Below are 23,598 nucleotides of genomic sequence, written 5' to 3' on the forward strand. Positions count from 1 at the left end.
TTTTCAATACAGCATTTAAATCAACTAGTTATTCCAAGTCAAAAAACAACCGTATAATAGCAGTAAATAAACAAAACAAATAAAGAAATACAGAAAGAATTCACTGATATAATACAAGACTTGTCATTTTAATATATTCACTGCATTGTAATTTAGTGGTTGATTATCATATTTTCACTCATGTAAAATCCATTCTCTTTACATTCCCAGGTAAAAAGACTTCCAGCAACAATGTAATGACAAGACCAAAGTATGGTGCTCAAGTTACAATTCAGGTATGTTATTAGAAACAATAACAGTGACAAACAGACAGACAGACAGACAGATAGACGACAGACAGATAGACATACAGGCAGTCTTTCCGTTTGTCTCTGTCTCTGTCTCTGTCTTCATGTTGTTTGAATAGTCAAATTACAGTTAAAACAGGAAGCATTCACCCAGAAGACCTGATACAGTTATGATCAAAGCCCAATCCCTTGGCAAGTTTAGGTTGTAGATTTACTTGATAGATAAGAGGATTGTAATAAGGAACTTGCAAACCTGCCATGTTGAATGTTGCATCATGGGATAAAAATACTTATCAATGAGTATTGTTAACAATGTTGATACATTGTTTGTAACCACAAATAATCAATTCATAGTTACCCGGTACCCTGACAATTGTTGGGGCTTTATTTTATCGGTAGCTCCAGATTTACATATTACCATAACCAAAGATAATCCCATAGTCCTTTGCATCTGAGCATGCTCAGTCTGGATTGCAAGTTCCCTATTGAGGGAAATCATGGTAAGGGGCGAGATCAATAGTTTAATGTAGGATAAACAACTAAATTCTTCTAGTTTTGGGTTGTGAATGTGGGGGGGGGGGGAACCATTTTAGTTCTCATCAGACAAAATTATTTTACTGTCTGATGCCTAACTAAACGAGTTGTTTTTATCCAACATTGAACCCCCTAACTGAATGAAGATAAGTAACCCTTTATATTTTACTTTATTTTATATTTTACTATATTTTACAACATAATTATAAAATGGGAGACAATATTCTCAGAATTGTAAAGCAGCACTCCTACTTGGGCATTGAACTGTCACATGACCTGGAATGGAAGCACCACATATCAAATATCACATCTAAAGCATCAAGGATCCTAGGACTACTACAGAGACATCTACATGACTGTCCTCCCAGTACCAAACAAACCGCATATATGTCCCTTGTACGACCACGTTTGGAGTATTGTGCAAGTATATGGGACCCTTACACCAAAGTTGGCAAAAATGCTGTTGAAAAAATTCAACGCAAAGCAGCTCGATTTGTCACCGGAAACTACAAGAGGGAGGCCAGTGTATCCGATATGCTACGGAAGCTCCAATGGCAATGCCTTGAAAATCGCAGAGCAGTTAGCAGACTAACTTTCCTATACAAAGCTACAAAAAATCTAGTTGCTTTTCAAGATGATAAACTACCAGAATCATCATCACGTTCTACTAGGGGAAGTGTACCTGGTTCTTCTTTCATATCGATCATCGCTAAGAAAAACTGTTACAAATATTCACTTATTCCTCGGACAATTCCAGAATGGAATCTCTTACCATTATCCATTCAACAAGCAAAGACAATAGACAGTTTCAAATCTGCCCTCTCCAGCATTGATATCACCGATCTCATAGATCGTGCTCACCTGAACACGGGTGAGATCTAAAGGACGCCGCCAGCGTTACGCCTGTGTGATGATAATCCTTTTTAGGATGTTTACACAGTATAGAAGTAGAAGTAGAAGTACTATTTTATTTTTGTCTTGTACTCTATGTTACAGTCAGAAGCTGAGAAATATCTACAGAAACAGTTGAGAAAAGAGGAAAGAAAACTGGCCAAGAAAGAGATGAGAGGTGATGAAGAAGATGACATGGAGTTTGATCCACAGATACTCAGATCTCACAGGTTTGTCAACTCATAGTATACAAAGTTACAATAGCTTTAGCAGTATTATCTTGGGGTGATGCAAAGCTATTACAAGGTTGTCACTGATTGGGTGACATTCATTAACAATACAGCCAACAGATGTCCTTGTTTCCTTTGTTTTCTAACCAATCAGAATGAACTTTATAAAGTGCTTGTATTATTATCTGATTGTCTTGGGGAGTCTGGATTGGATAGGGTGGGGAGGTGTACAGATTTGTTTACATGTAAGACTATGTTGCACATCCTGAAGTGTATGAAATTATGTAAACTTGTGTGTGTTGGTTTACATAGTATATTAAAACAAATACAATGTTAGGTCTGCATGCAATATTATGTTTCTCGTATTGTACTGAAACAAATATTTTTCTATTTTACACTCCAGAGAGCAAGCTCTCCAGGAAGCAGCTAGAACTCCATTGTTTTCACATCGGTTACCAGCACAACATCAACAAGAACGTTATCCACATGTATATGACTCTGTGATAGAAGCACAGCAGTCATCTGCTTTCATCGGTGGAACAAAAGTATGAAGTCATACAACACTTGTATTTTTATATGAAATTGGGGGTGGGAGTGGTATTTTTTTGAAAAAATTTGACTCATCTTTCAAACTAGTTCAGAAGTATTTAAAAGATGTACAACAGTAATGGTGTATCGGTTTCATATCAAAATTATCTGTATAAGAAATGGCGTATGTGACATTGACGGTTCTCCCTAGCCTTTAAAGAGTGCTGGTCAGTAATTAATATTCATGAGCATTAATATTTATAAATGAATCTTGAAAGAATGGTCAGTCCAAAGTCAAGTTCTAACATCTCCAGATAGTTGACACCACTCTTTGTCTTCCAATAGCCTTTGAGAAACATATTAATCATTTTGTATCTATTCCAGATGAGTCTTCCAATAGGATTTGAGAAACATATTAATCATTTTGTATCTATTCCAGATGAGTCTTCCAATAGGATTTGAGAAGCATGGTACTAAGATGTATGAAGAAGTAAATATTCCACCATCAGCACCAGCACCGACAAGAATAGGGAAGGAGAGAATACTTATAAGTCAGTTGGATGAGGTTTGTTTGATATTTCTTACGTCTAATATGGAAACATACGCTGATAACAACACCAATTTTAGATTTGCTTAACATTATGAGAATTAGTTGCATAGAAATATCATAAGTTGGTTTGTAGGAAAGGTGATACAGAAAACTATATATGGACTAGTCACAAACCATGGTATAACCAAATATGGATATACAGTGCGATTATGACTATTATAGACTTGTCACATGACAATTGTATAACCAAATATGGAGGCAAAGTGAGACTAATAACCAAATTTGGACAAGTCACGATGTATGACCAAATTTGGACACATCACAGGATAAGTGCATGACCAAATATGGATGCAAAGTGAGACTACTGACCAACTGGACTAGTCACAATGGTTTGACCAAATTATGACTTGTCACATGACAATAATATGACCAAATATGGATGTAAAATGAGACTAATAATGATAATAACCAAATGTGGAATCGTCACATGACCAAGCCAAAGCAAAATTTCACTGTCGCATGATACTAACAATGTTGTCTCATTTTTACTCTGTCCTCTGTCTTACAGATGGGTCAGTTAGCTTTCAAGGGAATGAAGGCTTTGAATAGAATCCAGTCTGTTGTGTTTGAGACTGCTTACTATACCAATGAAAACTTACTGATATCTGCTCCAACTGGTGCTGGTAAAACTAACATTGCTATGTTGACTATCCTACATGAACTCAAACAACACATACAACAAGGTGTCATCAAGAAAGATGAATTCAAAGTAAGTAGCCACAACACCCCTATAAATCTCAAGTTTTTAGTTTGGTCCTGATGTAAAGGACTAAACCATTTGTTTGTATAGGGAGAGAAGGGTGATAAAAATGATGGTTTGAGACAGTTACTACATCTAATAGGTTTTGAGAAGCATAAAAGATGATGAGACATTGATGTGAAAATTAAATGATTTATGTGTACAAGAAAGAAGAGCAGTCAAGGATGATAGTACAAGACAGGTCACTTTACACCCTGTAAATCTACATTACCGGTACACCCTATAAATTACAAGTTTTTGGTTTGGTCTTTATGTATAGATCAGCCCATTTCTGTGTATAGGGAGAGAAGAGCAATCAAGAATGATGGTACTACCATAAATGAAAGTTACTTTACACCCTGTAAATCTCAAATATTTTGTACCGTCTAGAAATATAAATATCATACCAACTATGTTTCCCTTTGTACAGATTGTATATGTGGCTCCTATGAAAGCCTTAGCCGCTGAGATGGTGAGGAACTTTGGAGGACGTCTTGCACCACTGGGTGTCAGTGTTAGAGAATTGACTGGAGATATGCAGCTAACCAAAGCTGAAATTCAAAGGACACAGGTAATATGATATACTTATTGCCTTATCAAAGTAACTATTACTGTTACAGTAAAAGTTTCAAATTTTGATTTTCACAGCTGCATCTTATGTTGGGTGAAAGTTTTACATATTACTCTGGTAATTGAACCTGCAGTTTTCTGAGATAGCCACAAACTAAAATTATTATCCCAACATGTTGATACAGTGTCAGTGATAAGCTATTGCATGGACGTTGGTTTAATTATAGTCTTAGTACGGAGGCATACATCCACAGAGTTTTATTGAGAGTTCCATGAACTTGCAGTTTACTGTTTTGGGACTTCTAATGTTTACACTATCTTGATCACTGGGTGATTAGAATCGCACAACAGAGGAACTGCTATCACCCAGTCGTGTAATCTACCACATTGAAGAACAGTAGATTTAGTTTGCACCTATCTTAGTAAACCGGAGGTTGGATTACCGGAGTCATATTATGACTGTCTTTTTTTTTCAGATGCTTGTTACAACTCCAGAGAAGTGGGATGTAGTAACACGTAAGAGTACTGGCGACGTAGCACTGACACAGATTGTTAAGTTATTGATTATAGATGAAGTACATCTACTACATGAAGACAGAGGTGCTGTTATTGAAAGTTTAGTTGCAAGGACTCTGAGACAGGTAATAGTCACTATAATCAATACTACATGTAGGTTTCATGTGTTCCTCATGAAAAATGTGTTTCGGAATTTTCAAACAACTGAAAAGTTTTTGAACATTGTGGAATTACCAAACCTCTTTTGCAAAGTCTCTGAACATACCAGAATTTTCAAACAACTCTTGGAAGGTTCTAGAACTTGCAATCTGCTCTGAAAATTCTTCACTGGAAAATGAAAAGATAGATAAATTTGTAAATGTCAGGTCATGTGAGCAGTATATTGACAGTGGCGGATGCTCCAATTCTGTGTGAACTTTCAAGGATTCGTGAAGTACAAAAGAAACAATTTTTCTCATTCCAAAGTTCAATTTAATTAGATCTGATGACTGATAATGATAATTCTGAAATGTAAGAAATCACCTTAGCACTCTTCATATATCAATTTTAATCTTGTGTTTTTAGTGAGTGGTATTGCATACAATAAGTGTGACTCTACACTGATCCTTCACTACCAAATAAGGACATATGCAAATTAATGAATGACAGCTATATTGACATTTCTTTTCATCAATTCCAGGTTGAATCCTCTCAGAGTATGATTCGTATCATAGGACTGTCTGCTACTTTACCAAACTATTTAGATGTTGCCAACTTTCTAAACGTCAACCCCTACCTTGGTTTGTTCTACTTTGATGGGCGTTTCCGACCTGTCCCACTGGGTCAGACATTTATTGGTGTTAAGACCACAAATCGTATGCAGCAACTACAAGACATGGACCAAGTCTGTTATGATAAAGTGATTGAAATGGTTGAACGGGGACACCAGGTATGGATAATGTCACACTAATATATTTACAGCTAAAATATTCGTGCTGGAATTATTTCATTATAATCACTGATTTTGATGTTGCATATATGTAACAAACATTCAGAAAGCCGGAAAACATGTTTTCATTTCCTAAAAATGAATTTTTTTAAATTTCTTTTGTACCTTTTCAACAAAAATTCATTTTTGACACAGTTGTGTTTTAGTGCATTGTGTAACTCTTCAAATATGAACACCTAAGCAGAAGATCTTTATAAGTGACAAGTAGTTACAAAGACACCTCCTTTGCATTGTTTTAATTTGTTGTTATGAATCTTCAAAGTGTACATTTTCATTCTAAATAAACAGTCTTTGTGTATCAGATATGAAGATTAACTATGGATCGTGTGTATTGGTTTGTTAGTAGAGCGCCACCAACGTTCATCCTGGTTTATTCTTTTGTATAGTCATGTAATCTAACATTATTTTTATGTTATGAATGATATTGTTAGTATTATTACATGACATCGTTAATGGTTACATACTTACTTTGGCAGGTGATGGTGTTTGTGCATGCTAGGAATGCTACCGTTCGGACTGCCATGAATTTAAGAGAGATTGCTAAGAATTCTGGAGATTCAGGATTATTTGCTGCCAAACAGACATCACAGTATGGTCTGATTGAGAAACAGGTACAGAAACATTAGACTAATTTCATTCAAATCTCATACTTCAGTTACTTGTTTTGATTACTGGAAACATATTGAACAAGTCCAGAGGAGAGTACACACTATTTTAGCCATTTCAGAATCACATTTTTTCACCTGAATATGACACGTTTGTCTGAAATACATTTCAGGTATTCCCAACTTGCAGGTCTAACTGGCATGATAAATTTTCCTTTATTCCAAATGCAGTGTGGATTTTCAATGATCTGTACTAATATTAATAAACGAGTAACACTGAAGTAAAGCACTTTCTCTATGTTAAATGTTGATAAATATACTACAAATATACTGAATCTTTACCGTTGTGTAGGGTTACAGTGTACAGTTTCCATAGAAAAGTTCACAGAGTGAAAGCAGTGAGGAATTGTGTCTGAGATCTTTCCCAGTAACAACAATTTTACATTGCATAGATCTGGTCCCAGTTGTCATTTCTGTCTTTCATTCTTCAGAAAATATATATTCAAAAAAATTTTCAACATCCACTTTATTTTCAGGTCCTAAAGTCACCTAATAAACAGATGCGGGAATTATTCCCAGATGGTTTTTCCATTCACCATGCCGGAATGTTGAGACAAGACAGGAATCTGGTAGAAAGGATGTTTTCTGATGGTATCATAAAAGTTCTTGTGTGCACAGCTACTCTAGCTTGGGGTGTCAACTTGCCAGCACATGCAGTCATTATTAAGGTACATATTGTATCCATGGCAACCCAATACATGTTTGTATGTGTATGTGTGTGTGCATGTATGTGTGAGTATTTTTTGTGTTCAATATGTAGTCACGTAATACATGTGTATGTATGTGTGTGCGTATGTGTGTGCGTGCGCATGCATGCGTATGTATGTATGTATGTATGTATGTATGTTAATGTATACACACACATGATGTATGTATGTATGTATGTACGTATGTACGTACGTACGTACGTACGTACGTACTTATGTATATCATATGCACACATTTGTTTGTACATGTACATACATATGCACATACGCATGTATGCATTTGTATGTACGTATGTACAATGTACGTATTATTCACCTAATAGTATCGTAATACACTTTTTCTCTTGATAAAAAAAAATGTTCCCAAAAAAATAATTTGTTTCACTCCTATCTATCTTTCACAGGGTACTCAACTCTATGATGCACACAAAGGTACCTTTGTAGACCTTGGTATACTAGATGTAATGCAGATATTTGGTCGTGCTGGACGTCCACAGTATGATACTTATGGTCAGGGTACTATCATTACAACTCATGATAAACTTAGTCATTACTTGCAACTCTTAACTAGACAGAATCCTATAGAAAGTCAGTTTACACGTACACTGTCTGACAACCTGAATGCAGAGGTAAGAAGTTATTATCTTACCATCTTACGAGTTCAATATAAAATGACAAGAAACTTGCTCCCAATGAAGTTGAATTTAAAAACCTTTTATTTCTATGAATAAAATGCCAGTGGATAACAAATAAAATGTAAAACTGCTGTCCTCCCCATGAAGTATACATTCTCTATAGTTGGACAGATCTTCAACAGTCTGATACCATTTTAACTCCCTTATTGTGCAAGTAGTGATTCATTAATTAGTTTAGCTTTGGTCAGGACAGGAATCACAGGATTAAAATTGGCTGGCATAGCTAGCTGTAGGAAAAAGGGATTGAAACCATGACCACTAAAGAAGGCTGTTTCTATAGTTATTATACTGGTGTTTAGACTTCTCCAACATGGATGTATAAAAGAACCTTTCTGATTGGTCAATAAGCTACAAGACAAGGGCATTTATTGGCCCTGGAAGGGTGTATTACATACATGTGAATGCCTTCAATACTTTCAAGGCTCAAAACAAAAGTAGAGATGAATAGAATGGAGACCCCTTGAAAGTCAAGCTCACAAGCAACATACATCTCTCAAGTGTTTTATGTTTGATTTTTGTTTTCATCTTTTCAGGTGTCTCTAGGTACAGTTACTAACATAGAAGAAGCAGTGCAATGGTTGAAGTATACATATCTGTATGTTAGAATGAGAATTAATCCATTGGTGTATGGTATCAACTATAAATCAGCACAGGTAGGTATGAAAGCACAGAAGGAGAAAGATACAAATGAAACATTTTACTGCATTTACATGCCTTTTGGACATATAATTGTCTTGTTGTTCTTACCTCTGGTACAAGTTAGGGTGTTTTCATGTGAACAACATACCCTGGATGTCTCCTTAAACCATCATGATTTAGTATAGGACACATATGATATGTTTCCTGAAACAATTCTAACATCAGACACCTACAAAATGTAGAAGTCTGAGTTTTATTGTCTAATGTACAGAAAGAAGTTAACTATTTTTGTGCCAAGTTTGAATGTTCATTGTACAGAAAGAGGTTCAATGACTTTTGTACCAAGTATGAATGCCCAATGTGTTTTTGTGCCAAGTTTGAATGCTCATTGTACAGAAAGAGGTTCAATGACTTTTGTACCAAGTATGAATGCCCAATGTGTTTTTGTGCCAAGTTTGAATGCTCATTGTACAGAAAGAGGTTCAATGACTTTTGTACCAAGTATGAATGCCCAATGTGTTTTTGTGCCAAGTTTGAATGCTCATTGTACAGAAAGAGGTTCAATGACTTTCGTACCAAGTTTGAATGCCCACTGTTTTTGTTCCAAGTTTGAATGCTCATTATATAGATAGAGATTCAAAGTTGCTTTGATTGAATGTCTAACAGCACTTCTCCCACCATCTGTCAACAGGAGGATCCAGGTCTAGAGAAGCATCGTACAGACTTGATTACCATAGCAGCTAAAGCCCTGGATAAATGTCGCATGGTTAGATTTGATGAAAGAACTGGATATCTACATGCCACAGATCTTGGAAGGACAGCTAGTCATTTTTACATCAAATGTGACACCATTGAGATTTTCAATGAACTCTTCAAAGAACACATGACTGAATCTGATATCTTTGGTATGATTTCAAAAGCCCAGGAATTTGACCAAATAAAGGTATTTTCAGTTTTTGAAATTTTTCTCACACATTTATGTCAAGTACATATTTACGCCAAATATGAAGGCAAATTGGAAAATTACTACCCGAGTAAATCAAGAACATTATGGAAGTGAAATGTTCAACAACAACAATATGGACACAGTAAGTCTGTCCATACTATAAAATCTGATCCAGATCAAATTCAATTTACCTGTCCATACCTGTGGTTAATTCCTATCTAATTCAAACTAACTGATGCAGATCAAAGCCTACTCTGGGTAGTGATTTCCATCCAGATCAAAGTAATTCAAATCAGATCGCAATCAAGTTAGGCCTGGTGTGGACAGGCGCGTAGTCGAGTGAATTAGTTTGATAATAATTGATCCAAATCAAAGCTGGTACATGTGTAGACAGGTGCACTTATGTAATTCAAATCGAATCCACCTTTCAATTTTTAGTGTAGACGAAAAGTGGATTCAATGAGGATTAAAGTGATCTGGATCAGTTTAATTCAGATTGGATCCAGATCTAATATGGACAGGGCTTAGTGACAAATCAACAAAAGAGTAATCCTATTTAATCATTATGGTTCCACTTATAAGATAATACTAATACGAGAACCTGTCTCGGCCTCCTTGGAAAGAAGTACTGGCTACTTAAGGAGCTACCGAGGATAAATAAAGTAAATAAATAAAGAAATGACCTAGAATTGCAACCCTGGTGTTCAACAGTTATTTGTCTGCATTCCATAATGTTGCATGAATCACATATCAGAGAGAAGATCAATGTCCTTTAAGCCAAGTTTGAATATCCATTGATTCTTCTAATCTGATTTATCTCTGATGGAGTTAAATAATTATTTTGATACTCTAGGTCCGAGATGATGAATTGAGTGAACTTGAAAGACATCAGGAAGAAAGTTGTGTGATGCCAGCTGCAGGAGGTGTGGAGAATGGATATGGAAAAGTTAACATCTTACTGCAGACCTACATATCAAAGATGAGAATAGAAAGTTTCTCGCTGGTCTCAGACTCTTCCTATGTAGCACAGGTAGGCAGAAGTTTCTCACTTGTTTCAGACACTGCATATTTAGCTCAGTTAAACGAACAATTTCTCACTGGTCTCTGACACCGAATTAGCACAGGCAGAAAGTTTCACTGGTCTGAAGGAAGGTTGGATACATACTATGACAGAACCCCATGACACACAAGTGCAAGTATTTACATGAGTGCTTGCAGTATTCTCTAGCTCTGTGGCAGTACTTTTACAAGCATAAAGTGCAACAGAAAACACTGCAAGCAGGAGTGCAGATACCCCCGAGTACCCACACTGGCCCTCGCTCTGCATAGGGTTCTGTTATTATTACATAGGTTTATCCAAAACAACAAATTTCCATAAAAATGACACTATGCAATCACACACTTTTGTGTAGAACGAACAATAGTGTCCTCATTTGCATATCATTTGCATACAGGTATGCAATAATGTTTTTGTTATTGCACTGCAGTGCAAATACCACTAGTATGCACACACAGCGGTGCAAGTAATCTTTGGTAGATAGTAGGTACTAATGTATAGACTTCTCATTGGTATCATTGTATGCGCACCGTTCAGCAAACTTAAACATAAAATATTATCAATTTTTTAAGTTTCCTTAAATAATGATAAAACTTTAATTCTCATTCTCAACTTGTGTTGTGGTTTCTTACAGAATTCTGGTCGTATAATTCGAGCTTTGTTTGATATCGCTGTCCGACGAGGATGGCCTGTAATGGCAGCTAAGGCACTGGAATTGAGTAAAACAGTAGATAAAAGACTATGGGGATTTGAGAACCCACTCAGACAGTTTACTAATCTATCTAATGACATCTACCATAAACTAGAAGCTAGGAAATTGACTGTCGACAGACTAAGAGAAATGAAAGCAGATGAAATAGGTATGTACGATATGATGTGATATACTGTTGTCAGAAATCACTACAAGTTTGGCAGCGATATGCCTTTTTTGTCAAGCTAAGAGAGATACAAACTTAACAAGAAAATTATTATTGTAGCATGTTATACTTGTAGAATACATGAAAATTCAATAAGCAATGGCAGTGCATTGACTTTGGATATACAAAATGTGATCACACTATAAGATCATGTAAACACTGAATGTAAACAAAAGTTTAAGATGTACATGTGTAAAGAGAACACAAAGTGTGTCTTTACTACAAACTGAAATGTTTGTTGAACCGTTTGTTCATGGTTGGTAAACCTAAAAATTTTGCAGGACTGATTTGAATGTGTTATAGTTATCAGAGATGCTGTCCTACCGTGGTTGATTGATGTCAGTATGCCACAAAGAATGACTTGACACAGTACCTTTTTTGATGAAATTTAATTTGGTGAAAAATATATAATAATATATATGTATGTGATCCCCATAAGGACTTGAATTGAAATGAACTATGGGTTATCCATTACAGGTCACATGATACATCATGTACGTATGGGAAGCAAAGTCAAACAGTGTGTACGACAGTTTCCTACCATCTCATTGGATGCCAACATTCAACCAATCACACGTACTGTTCTACGAGTGCGTCTGACAGTGACACCTGAATTTGAGTGGAATGATCGTATCCATGGTGGCACCACAGAACCCTGGTGGATCTGGGTAGAAGATCCAGACAACAACCATATTTACCATTCTGAATACTTCCTTATGCACAAGAAGCAGGTCAGTAGACGTCAACAGACCCTTTGAATGAATAGCACCCTCTAGTGATATATAGTCGCATAGGAATGAAAGTTGGGTGAATAGTGCCCTCTAGTGACATTTAGCAATATAAAGGGGTGAAAGTTCAACATTGAGAACACACTTCTTGTTAATCTTTCACCACCAAAGTGTACTTTCACTAAGGCAATGAAGGGAAACATTTGTCTGTAGTTTCTAGCATTTCTATTTCACATCAGCACAAAAGCTTGAGTTTCAATTTTTCATGCTGTGGGTCACACTTCCCTCTTACAAGTCCAAGCTCGTACACATATATAAGTATCTCTGCCATTCGTGGCAGCCATATTTGATTTCTGATTTTGTTACTTGCTACAACTTCTAAACAAGATGGCAACATGCACCAATGCATATCTCACTAAATCACTATGTGACAAACAGCATACAAAGTTGGTAGTTTGTATGCAAGGTGAAAGATACACATTGTATTTAATACACCTTCTCAAAGATTATGAGTATGTTTTTTACCACATTGATCTTTAAACCTCAATTTCTTCTAACCATATTGTGTTATTTTTCATAATCAGGTGATAGCCAGAGAACCTCAGGAGTTAGTTTTCACAATTCCAATCTTTGAACCACTTCCCAGCCAGTACTATGTCAGGGCTATATCGGATAGATGGATTGGTGCTTCATGTGTATGTGCAATATCATTCCAGCATCTGATTCTACCAGAGAAACATCCACCTCATACTGGTCAGTAGACGTGTCTGACACTGCAGTTGCTAAACTTTATTTGAATTGAATGTTTTTTTTCTACTGTAGTACATGTATTTCTGTGTGATGTGTCTTTGAACATACATGTACATAATGAGCTCACAGCAAACTTTTCATTTTTTAAAATGATTTTTGAGGACAAAGCATAGCAGAAAGGAATCAAGATAAATTCCAATCCTATTTCCTAGATATAATGTGATTAGTTCTATATATATAAATAAGGTGTGAAATTGTAGCAGACAGAAATGTTACTTCAAACTTCATTAGACTTTGTACCATATTTGGACATACTTGTCATTATGTGCTACCATATTTGGACATACTTGTCATTATGTGCTACCATATTTGGACATACTTGTCATTATGTGCTACCATATTTGGACATACTTTTCATTATGTGCTACCATACATGTATTTGGACATATCTGTCATTATGTGCTACCATATTGGGACATATAGTTACCTTTTATGTGATAATACCATATTTGGATATAGTTGCCTTAATATAATAATACCATATTTGGATATAACTATCACTATGTTGCACCATATTTGGGCATAGTTGCCTTCATGTGATACCAGATTAAGACATATATTGGCAATATGAGATACTGAACATTAATTGCATTGCTATGAATTCGTTCTTTTCCACCGAGATTAAAATTACAAATCTTGAAAAAATAAAATATTTTGCCAGCATCAAAGAAAATACTTACACGGAAACAATACAGTAACTGCTTTTCCAAAACACTAGACATTGACTGTGGCGTGAACAATGACAGATAACTGATATTCTACATATTTTTTCTTTGACAGAATTACTGAATTTACAACCATTACCAGTGAGTGCATTAGGAATACCAGAATATGAATCTATGTACAAGTTTACTCACTTCAATCCTGTACAGGTTAGTCTTTGAAATATCTCTTACAATACTCTGTAAGGTTACATCTCATTGGTCAGTTTGTGATGCATGTGATCTCTCTTATTGTGAAAACCAATGGAAATCATTCTTATGGAATAATGTGTGACTTTAACATCCCATAGTTCAAGATGTTTTGAACTTATAAGGTATTGGGTAAGACTGACAAGTATGTAAATTTGAAAATCCTCGAAAAGTGAAAATGTTGTTGGTTTGTTTGTTGACACTGATGTACTGTAAAAGGATCATGTTGTAAGTTTGCAATGATTTCTAAGTTTATTTTATACAAAAACAGAACAATAATATTTGTTTTTACTTTATCATGTGTACGTGTACATGTACACTATCACATTGGCCATTGAAACATGACAAATCCATGTTTTTCCTAATCCAAAGTTTTCAATATTTTACAGACCCAGATTTTCCATACTCTATACCATACTGATTATAATGTGTTACTAGGGGCACCTACAGGTTCTGGTAAAACAGTGGCTGCTGAGTTAGCTATGTTTAGAGTGTTCAATGTCTACCCAAAGACAAAGGTAACTAAATGTATTGTACATTGTTATATGTTATGATTCTGTCACTGTTTTACCATTGTAGTGGTTGATGTGTTGACAATGAAGTGTGTCTGTGTGTGTGTGTGTGTGTGTGTGTGTTTGTGTGTGTGTGTGTGTGTGTCTGTCTGTCTGTCAGTCTGTATGTGCATGTGTGTGCGTGCATGCATGCGTCTGTGTGTGTGTGTGTGTGTGTGTGTGTGCTTGCTATGTGCATGTCTGTTATGTACAGTGAATTACATTGTGTGTGTGCATCTTTGTTTTCTAGTTCTGTTATTGACTTTCATTATGTGTGGGTATTTATGTCTGTCTGTCTGGTTTCTAGTGCCTATGAGAGACTTATTTGGGTGTAGGGAGGAGTGGGTGTGTGTGGGTGTAACAGGTAGTCACAATGCTTGGCCTATTACAGTAATACTTCACAATACAAGTGACTAACGAGCATGTCTGTTTCTGTCAGAGCTTTTTTGAAATTTGAATTATAGAGTTGGATTTGTATGTGTCTCATATGATCAGTGATATTTGTGTTTATTACAGTGTGTGTACATAGCACCATTAAAGGCATTGGTCAGAGAAAGAATTGACGACTGGAAGGTTAGAATTGAGAATAGGATTGGAAAGAAGTAAGTATTTTATGTAAGAGGGGAAAGATAAGGATGAGAGGGAGAGAGAAAATTGACTATCTGCACATATCTAAAATAGCTAATCTTTATAAACTAATCATATTCTTTATGAAAATTTGAATATGGAAAAATAATCCTCTGTTATGTAAAGGGTACTAGAGATGTCTTTCACTCCTAGCAACAGCAGTATAGTAATTCAGTATGTGGGATTCCATTGTCAGCTGGTTGTGTCAGAATGTCTTGAATGTATTAAACTGTAATGTGTTCAAAATAATGCTGATTTTTGCTCGACAAATGCAAAATGGATTTTTCTGATTGGTCAGTACTGTGCAGGTTAATGTATATGTTCTGGTCAGGTTTGGCATGCTACTTGCCCATCTATGAAGTGAACACATCATGACTTCTTTTTGGCTGTTATGTTTATTGTCGTTTGTTCTTTTCTGAGCACTCGTTACGTACATGTACATCTGACACAATACCATAGGTTTTCCCAAGCCATGTGAGACCGCTGAGTGAATTCACTCAACCAATGAAAATGTGTAATACGCCAGAACATATGGGTACAGTACTTCAGAGCTCTCTCTTCGAAAAGAGCATGAGCACATAGTGCAGGCAATGATGATATTATTATTGTTTGGTGGTTCTCTTTCTATCAATTTGGAATGTTGAGTGTTATATTGTATGACGGATTCTGGTTGGCTACTTGTAAGTACAAGATTGGGTTTAGGAAAACCAATGGTATTGTGTCAGATGTATGTAACTTGTGTGAACAAAAGAACAAACAACAGTAAACGTAACAGCCAATCGCAATGTGTACACTACATCAGATTTTAATCAGAGTGGCTACATGCATGAAAATGAGTTGAGTGTGTTCAAGTCTTTAGAATATACCGGTGTATATATATACATAATAGAAATCCCTTGATTAGTCAGATGGTATAAACCTTTGTTTTTTGTACTTTTTAGAGTGATAGAGTTGACAGGTGATGTTACACCGGATATACGTGCTATATCAGCAGCAGACATTATTGTGACTACACCAGAGAAATGGGATGGTATTAGTAGAAGCTGGCAAAATAGAAGTTATGTCAAAGAAGTATCTCTATTGGTGATTGATGAAATTCATTTACTGGGTAAGATAACAGATTATACTTTTATGAAATTTGAAAAACAAACACTTGTTTTTTTTCCTCTTTTTTTTTTGCCACTCCCAGTCATTATTTATGAAAATCCAACTTCAAGTTCAAGGTATACTAATAATAGTTTAAAAAAACAAAATGCCTGTATTTCAGAATCAAAATCAGAATTTACTTTATTTTATACCAAGCCAACATAGTGAATAACAAGGACTTATTATATATGTACCAGAGATTACTTGCACTGATGTGCATACTAGTGGTACTTGTACTACAGTGTAATACCAAACATATTATTGCATACCTGCATGCAAATTGTATACAAATAAGGATATGATTGTTCATTGCACATTAAAGTACATGATAGCAAACTTTCCCAAAGTATCATTTTTACAAATCTTTGCTGTTTTGGATAAACATGATATGTAATACTAACAAAACCCCAAGGCACATGAGTTCCAGTGTTGGTACTAAGGGTTATTTGCACTCATGCTTGTAGTGTTTTCTGCTGCACTTTCACTCTCATGCTTGAGAAAGGACAACTGCAGAGAACACTGTAAGTGCTCATGCAAATACCCCAAAGTATGCCACACTGGCTCTCACATGGCATAGGGTTATACTACTGTTTGGCTCAGAAAGAACTTTTTTTTTTTTTCAACTTTAGCAATCCGCATGAATATGAATTTCTATAAAAGACTTTATTTTGATAAAAATGGTGTTCCAAATTAGACAATATATTTTTAATAATCTATCATTATTTTGTATAACAGGTGATGATAGAGGTCCTGTCTTAGAGGTCATTGTCTCAAGAACTAACTTCATTTCCTCTCACACTGAGAAGACATTGAGAGTTGTTGGTCTATCAACAGCATTGGCTAATGCTAGAGATCTTGCAGATTGGTTGGCTATTGACCAGGTGAGCACTTTAATATGCAAATTTTAAACAAATTGATAATTATATACTAAGCAATTGTCAGCTAGAGATCTTGCAGACTGCTTAGTTATTAACAAGGTGAGCACATTAAGATACAATTTGTAACTGTTACACCACCCCACTCTTGAAGTGATTCATTACTCATTGCCACAGCTGGGTCCTTCAGAAGAATTTACTATTTACTAGATGAGCACCTTTGTTATGCAAATTTGAGTGAACACCATCTGAAACAACTGCTATCGCAAAGCTCTGCAAGCTGGTTGATTCTTGAATCGATGAATATCTTAAGATGTTAATTCGAAACCAAGTTTGTCACATAATCCTCAACTATTTCTAGAGATCTAAATAATAGGCCAAGGTTGTAGTATATGTAACTTTTGTCTGAATTATTTTAATGTTAGAATGAGATTCATTTGATAATCTGAATGTTTCAATTCTTATCAGGTTGGAATGTTTAACTTCAGACCATCAGTCAGACCAGTTCCACTAGAAGTCCACATCAATGGATTTCCTGGTAAACACTACTGCCCTCGTATGGCCACTATGAACAAACCAACATTTCAAGGTAAGGTAGAGTTGAAGTAGTCATTCAAGACTTGGTGATGTTTATTTGCTGAATTCACCACCTGTTAAGACTTATTATCAAATGATTTATTCCAGGGGTATGGTATTGAATTAAAACGTATATAGACTATCCACTCTAAACAAGGCAGGGTCTCTGGCCAGAACATTCACCCCAGTCTCTGGTCAGATCATTCAACCCAGTCTCTGGTCAAATCATTCAACCCAGTCTCTGGCCAGATCATTCACTCTGGGCCCAGTCTTTGGCCAGATCATTTATCCCAGCTTAGCCTTGCTGCTTTGGGATGCCCAATCCATAACTGAGGCAGCCCATTTTAGCCAGAAAGAAACATCTCGCCAGGAGCACTGCTGTCACTATCGTGGAATCACTGTCATAGATTTCCAACTGCTCATTAATCTATCAACATTGTTTGATCTGTTGACCCATTGGTCAATTAATAAATGTGCCAACCTTTGACCCCATGACCTCTGACCTAAAATTTCAGTCAGAACCTTACAAGAGTGTATCCTGAAGTGAGCTAGTATTCTTTCGATGCAAAAAAAAAATTGTAACAATTTACTATAATTCTATTCTGAAAAGTACAAATGTATCAAACCTGTATGTCAAACCATTCCTTTATTCATAAACTTTAATCTAATTGTAAAAATATGCTATTTCCATCATCTAGCTTTCCACCCAGCAGAAAAAAAAATATTTAAGAATTAGTTGATTTAAAATTATATTTGTTTCATTTTCATATTTTCTACTACAGCTATACAGACCCACTCTCCAGTCAAACCAGTGTTGATATTTGTATCATCTAGACGTCAGACCAGATTGACAGCATTGGATCTGATTGCATTCCTTGCTGCAGCTGACAACCCTAAACAATGGTTACATATGCCAGAACCAGAGGTAGGTGATATACAATTTGGGGGAGGGGGGATGTCATCTATGGATGTATGTCATAAACGACGGTAAAATATGTTGGAAGTAGATAGGGATACATGTGTGTCTTCTGTGAAGATTTGTCTTCAACAATGGTTACATATGCCAGAAGTAGAGGTACTGATACCCAGTTGTTAGGGAGTAGTGATACCCAGTTGTTTGAGAGTAGTGATACCCAGTTGTTAGGGAGTAGTGATACCCAGTTGTTAGGGAGTAGTGATACCCAGTTGTTTGAGAGTAGTGATACCCAGTTGTTAGGGAGTAGTGATACCCAGTTGTGAGGGAGTAGTGATACCCAGTTGTGAGGGAGTAGTGATACCCAGTTGTGAGGGGAGTAATGGTACTCAGTTGTTCGGGAGTAGTAATACTCAGTTGTTAGGGAGTAGTGATACCCCATAGTTAGGGAGAAGTGATACCCAGTTCAAGCTGTTAGGGAGTAGTGATATCCAGTTTTTAGGGAGTAGTGATACCCAGTTGTTTGCGAGGGGGTATCCGTGTTGTTGCAAGACAAATTTCCCTGTGAGCTATCATAAAGTAATAAAATATTGAATGAATAAATGTATATAATTGCTTCAGTGATGCAGTACATAGTAGAGCGCCACCAGTGGTCAGAATGTAATGCAGTGAATGTTTGATCTTTTACAGATAGAGAATGTGATTGGTGGAATTCGTGACAGTAATCTGAAACTAACCTTGGCATTTGGTATTGGTATACATCACGCTGGTTTACATGAAAGGGATAGAAAATCAGTAGAAGAACTCTTTGTCAACCAGAAAATTCAGGTATAACCCACAAAAAGTATTATAAAATGGAACTATTTTACTCTGAATAAAGCAAGAGTGTACATGTAGTTGTAAATGCCAAATGTGTTTGTGTGAAAAATTACATTCCCTCATTCAAGTATTTCAAGTTATCCTGTTACATGCATACATATTACAATTATGTTTTTATTGTAGGTGTTGATAGCAACCAGTACTCTTGCATGGGGTGTCAATTTTCCTGCTCATCTGGTGGTTGTCAAGGGAACAGAGTATTTTGATGGCAAGACTAGGAGATACGTAGACTTCCCCATAACAGGTAAAGAAACTTAGACGGAATCTTTGAGTAATACACAGTTTCTCTGTGTCCACTTTTTTTTTTCTGAGGCCAAAGTGGAAGAGGAGAATATTCTTAAAGTTTGAAAGTTGACTTAAAAAAGATGCAAGAGACTGGACTCTAACCTTTGAATCTTGAATGACGTTTGTCCAATACTTAGAGCACCATATCAACATAAATATTTGTAATGAGAAATGCTAGTTAACAAATCCTTAATCTGGTACTCAACCCTTTACACAGTTAAAATGTATAAAGTCTGAAACAGGGCTGTGGCAGGCCTAGTACATGTATGACCAACATGGCCTGTACAATGCATATGGGTTTGGGCCTGTAGCAAGCCTGACTGAACATGTCTGTGGCAGGCTTGATCTGACAGGCAAGTAGCAGGCCTGGTGGGACATGCCTATGGCAGACCTGTCGTTATTTCATTTTGTCTCTGTGATTATATTATGTTGTATTTTATTCTTTCTAGATGTACTTCAGATGATGGGTCGTGCTGGTCGTCCACAGTTTGACGACCAAGGCAAAGCTGTTATCCTAGTCCATGACATCAAAAAACACTTTTACAAGAAGTTCTTGTATGAACCATTCCCTGTAGAATCCAAGTAAGTTGAATAGCCCCCTCTAGTGGTAATCCTTTTACATCAGATGACAGAAACTGAATAGCACTCTCTAGTGACAGCGAGTGATATAAAAACACCACAAGAAATTCTTGTGTGAACCGCATTCAAATCCAAACAAGCTAAATAGTGCCATCTAGAGTTGTTGCTTTCTACTAATATTACATTATGGCTCTAGTTTGAAAGTTGATTTTCCATTTTTCACCTCACGATCTCTGGGTTATATGGTTTTCAATTCTCTGTAAATTTCTTTCACCAACAAATTTAGATGCTGGTAATGTAAGCATGACTTGCTTTTCTTTGAACCAGTTGTTGCTATTGAAGAGATCATATTTTAGTGACAATGAGTTCATATTTGCTCTTGAATTTGAAAATTACCATTATTTGAGAAAATGTTCAAAATATTTGAAATGTAGAGATATTGTATTTACCTACCTCCTTACCATTTTCAATGTAGCTTACTTGAGGTGTTACCAGACCATTTGAATGCTGAGATTGTTGCCGGGACAATAACATCCAAACAAGATGCAATGGACTACATCACATGGACGTATTTCTTCAGAAGATTGGTACAAAATCCATCGTAAGTAAAATGTTTGTAAAGTTAATAATCAAGTGTCTAAACATTTCATTTCACAATGGGACTGTGATTTGCATTATTTCACAAATTTTATATTAAATCAGGAACTTGTAAACCTACCATTTTGAATGATGCATTTTGGGAAGTAACCTTCCAATCACCCAAGATCAGGTGTAACCACAACGTAAAATAATCCCATAGTTCTTTGCATCTGAATATGTTCAGTTATGATGGCATATTGACTATTGTCACAAGTTTAAATTTCTGAATTTACATCACCAACAACAGCTGAGTCATACAGGCCTTTCAAAAATATGCCATGGTGGCGCTCTACTTCCTGTCTTTGTGTACCTTGGGGGTATACATGGTATAGGTTACTCAGTTAATCATAAAGCACTGCTGTTTTCGTCGATGTCTGAACAATACAAAAAACATTCCTGATTTACACTTCTACAGAATACCAAGGGACAAAGCTCTCAGGAAACGGTGCTATGAGGTGATGATACCCCCTATTTGAGGATATCATCACTTATGTATTCTCAATTTCCCTTTCGCAGTCTGGAATGGTCTATTCAGCTGAAACAACCAGGAGACCCTGAAGTGAGCTTAATGAGTTTGGTGAATACTGTTGTCAAAAAAGCGTGTTTTTCGACATATTGTATTGTCTTATTTAATTTCTGTGTCTTGTATCAACAGCTACTACAACTTAGAAGACGTAGAACATAACAGTATCAATACATTCCTGTCCAACCTAGTAGAGAAGGCATTGGTAGAATTAGAGTGTTCATACTGTTTAGAAGTTGGTGAGGTAAGAGGAGATTTATTAAAAACACAAAACATACATACAAACAACCATTCAATAGAGCCACAAACATACAGTTTTGAAGTTGGTTAGATGTAAAACACCCAAACATACTGTTTTAGAAGTTGGTGAGGCAAGAGGGAGATGTGGCAAACACTTGAATTTCTCCAATTCATTGTTTGCTAAACACATGTATTTGTTCAAAATTTTGAAATTTTCTGCAGGTTTCTGGCATATCTCAATTCAATCTTTATAGCTTGCTGGTATTTGTACCAATATATAGGAGACTAATTCAATCAATATGTCAGAATGGTGTGTTACAAAACACAGACAATGACTTTATCCCTTTACCACTACAGAGTAATGTGCCCCAGATACACAAACACTGGATCGAATCTTGCCCTACTATTTCTTACACCACCTCAGTGTTATATTTCTTTCATTATTACAGGACAACCGTACAATAGAGCCACAAACACTGGGTCGAATCTCGTCCTACTATTACTTGAATCACCTCAGTGTTAGGATGTTCAAAGAGAGGCTGACAGCTGATGCATCACTTCCAGATCTTATAACAGTGTTGTCAGTAAGTACACCTAGGACATGTCCACCATTTTGTTTTGTCCTGCAAATTTTTTATAACCACATTCTCAGAACCTGTAATGGCATTTCATCTCATGCTAGAGGGTCAAAATAAAACAAGAAGGTCGACTTATTCTCAAGAGCGCCTTTAGTATAAATGCATGTGAAGAGCATGGAGTGGAAGTTATGGTGTTGACCAAGAAATTGAATGTTTGTTATTTATAAGATGCGCCTAGCTAGGCAGTAAGATTGTATTTCAAGTACCGAGAATTGCTTTTCACAGTCAATGTGATAGACTTACTTATTTCAATCATGTAGTTACGATTTTCATGTTACTGTATGGTTTTGTAAGATTTGCTATTTTGTAAACTTGAAATAAAATTACAGAATCCAGCAGGACATTGTGACTGTTGTTTGTATCTTGGCACATAACATTTCATCTAGTTGTAAGGAGCTGATGTGAATAAGTCTGTCTGTCTGTCTGTGAAGTATACATGTATGTTTGTTTGTCAGTCTGTCTGTCTGTCTGTCTGTCTGAAGTACATGTTTTGTTTATCTTGAATACTGAATACTGAATATGTCAATATGCAGTGATTGGCTAAAAATAAAATCTGATATAAACATATTTTAATAATTTATTGGTCCAAAATGTGCCATGGTGTCGCTCTACTTCCTGTCTGTGTGTACCTTGGGGGTATACATGGTATAGGTTACTCAGTTAATCATAGAGCACTGCTGCTTTCCTCAATCAATTTGAAATGTTTTGATACTTGCATGTTTAGATATGTTAGCCCAAATTTAGCCAGTAATTATTGAAATCTCACATTACACCACACATATTGTCAAACATTGCATATAATAAAATTGTTTTGTGTTTTTGCCATAACAGGATGCCAAAGAGTATGCTGAATTACCAGTCAGACACAATGAAGACAGTCTAAATGAGTAAGTGATAACACTTAATATATAACCTAAACAATGTACAACTTTTGTATACATAATTAGAAAAATGGTGTCCATATAACCAGATAGTTATATGTCTTATCTCACAGTCATTGTCACCCAATGACATAGTCATGTTTTGTTGTGAGAGAGAGTCACCAGGGTGTACTTTTTGTTTGAATGCATTCATCTTTGCTTGTGTGAGGTATGATCACCTGTTATTTAATGGAGAATATATCGTTCATGGTTCCAAGAATCGATAGGACAGTACAATA

The 23,598-nt window shown here is 36.0% G+C and overlaps 1 protein-coding gene across 1 annotated transcript in view; it reads left to right on the forward strand.

The window, feature by feature from the left end:
• The window catches only part of LOC144453916 (activating signal cointegrator 1 complex subunit 3-like), a 33,372-nt gene that overhangs the window by 2,657 nt on the left and 7,117 nt on the right, over positions 1–23,598 (forward strand). The window contains exons 4-34 of the mRNA XM_078145273.1: positions 211–275; positions 1,818–1,942; positions 2,346–2,487; positions 2,910–3,035; positions 3,589–3,789; positions 4,250–4,390; positions 4,866–5,030; positions 5,585–5,833; positions 6,370–6,504; positions 7,035–7,226; positions 7,670–7,894; positions 8,494–8,613; positions 9,291–9,542; positions 10,399–10,575; positions 11,237–11,462; positions 11,997–12,250; positions 12,832–13,000; positions 13,838–13,929; positions 14,358–14,486; positions 15,036–15,121; positions 16,088–16,254; positions 17,028–17,173; positions 17,636–17,756; positions 18,526–18,668; positions 19,347–19,484; positions 19,659–19,779; positions 20,270–20,402; positions 20,875–21,000; positions 21,694–21,805; positions 22,251–22,385; positions 23,271–23,326. Of these exons, the coding sequence (XP_078001399.1) occupies positions 211–275; positions 1,818–1,942; positions 2,346–2,487; positions 2,910–3,035; positions 3,589–3,789; positions 4,250–4,390; positions 4,866–5,030; positions 5,585–5,833; positions 6,370–6,504; positions 7,035–7,226; positions 7,670–7,894; positions 8,494–8,613; positions 9,291–9,542; positions 10,399–10,575; positions 11,237–11,462; positions 11,997–12,250; positions 12,832–13,000; positions 13,838–13,929; positions 14,358–14,486; positions 15,036–15,121; positions 16,088–16,254; positions 17,028–17,173; positions 17,636–17,756; positions 18,526–18,668; positions 19,347–19,484; positions 19,659–19,779; positions 20,270–20,402; positions 20,875–21,000; positions 21,694–21,805; positions 22,251–22,385; positions 23,271–23,326 (4,669 nt within the window). The remainder of the gene's footprint in view (positions 1–210; positions 276–1,817; positions 1,943–2,345; positions 2,488–2,909; positions 3,036–3,588; positions 3,790–4,249; positions 4,391–4,865; positions 5,031–5,584; positions 5,834–6,369; positions 6,505–7,034; positions 7,227–7,669; positions 7,895–8,493; positions 8,614–9,290; positions 9,543–10,398; positions 10,576–11,236; positions 11,463–11,996; positions 12,251–12,831; positions 13,001–13,837; positions 13,930–14,357; positions 14,487–15,035; positions 15,122–16,087; positions 16,255–17,027; positions 17,174–17,635; positions 17,757–18,525; positions 18,669–19,346; positions 19,485–19,658; positions 19,780–20,269; positions 20,403–20,874; positions 21,001–21,693; positions 21,806–22,250; positions 22,386–23,270; positions 23,327–23,598) is intronic.

The sequence above is a fragment of the Glandiceps talaboti genome, chromosome 3, assembly GCF_964340395.1.
Source record: "Glandiceps talaboti chromosome 3, keGlaTala1.1, whole genome shotgun sequence".
NCBI classification, from domain to species: Eukaryota; Metazoa; Hemichordata; class Enteropneusta; family Spengelidae; genus Glandiceps; species Glandiceps talaboti.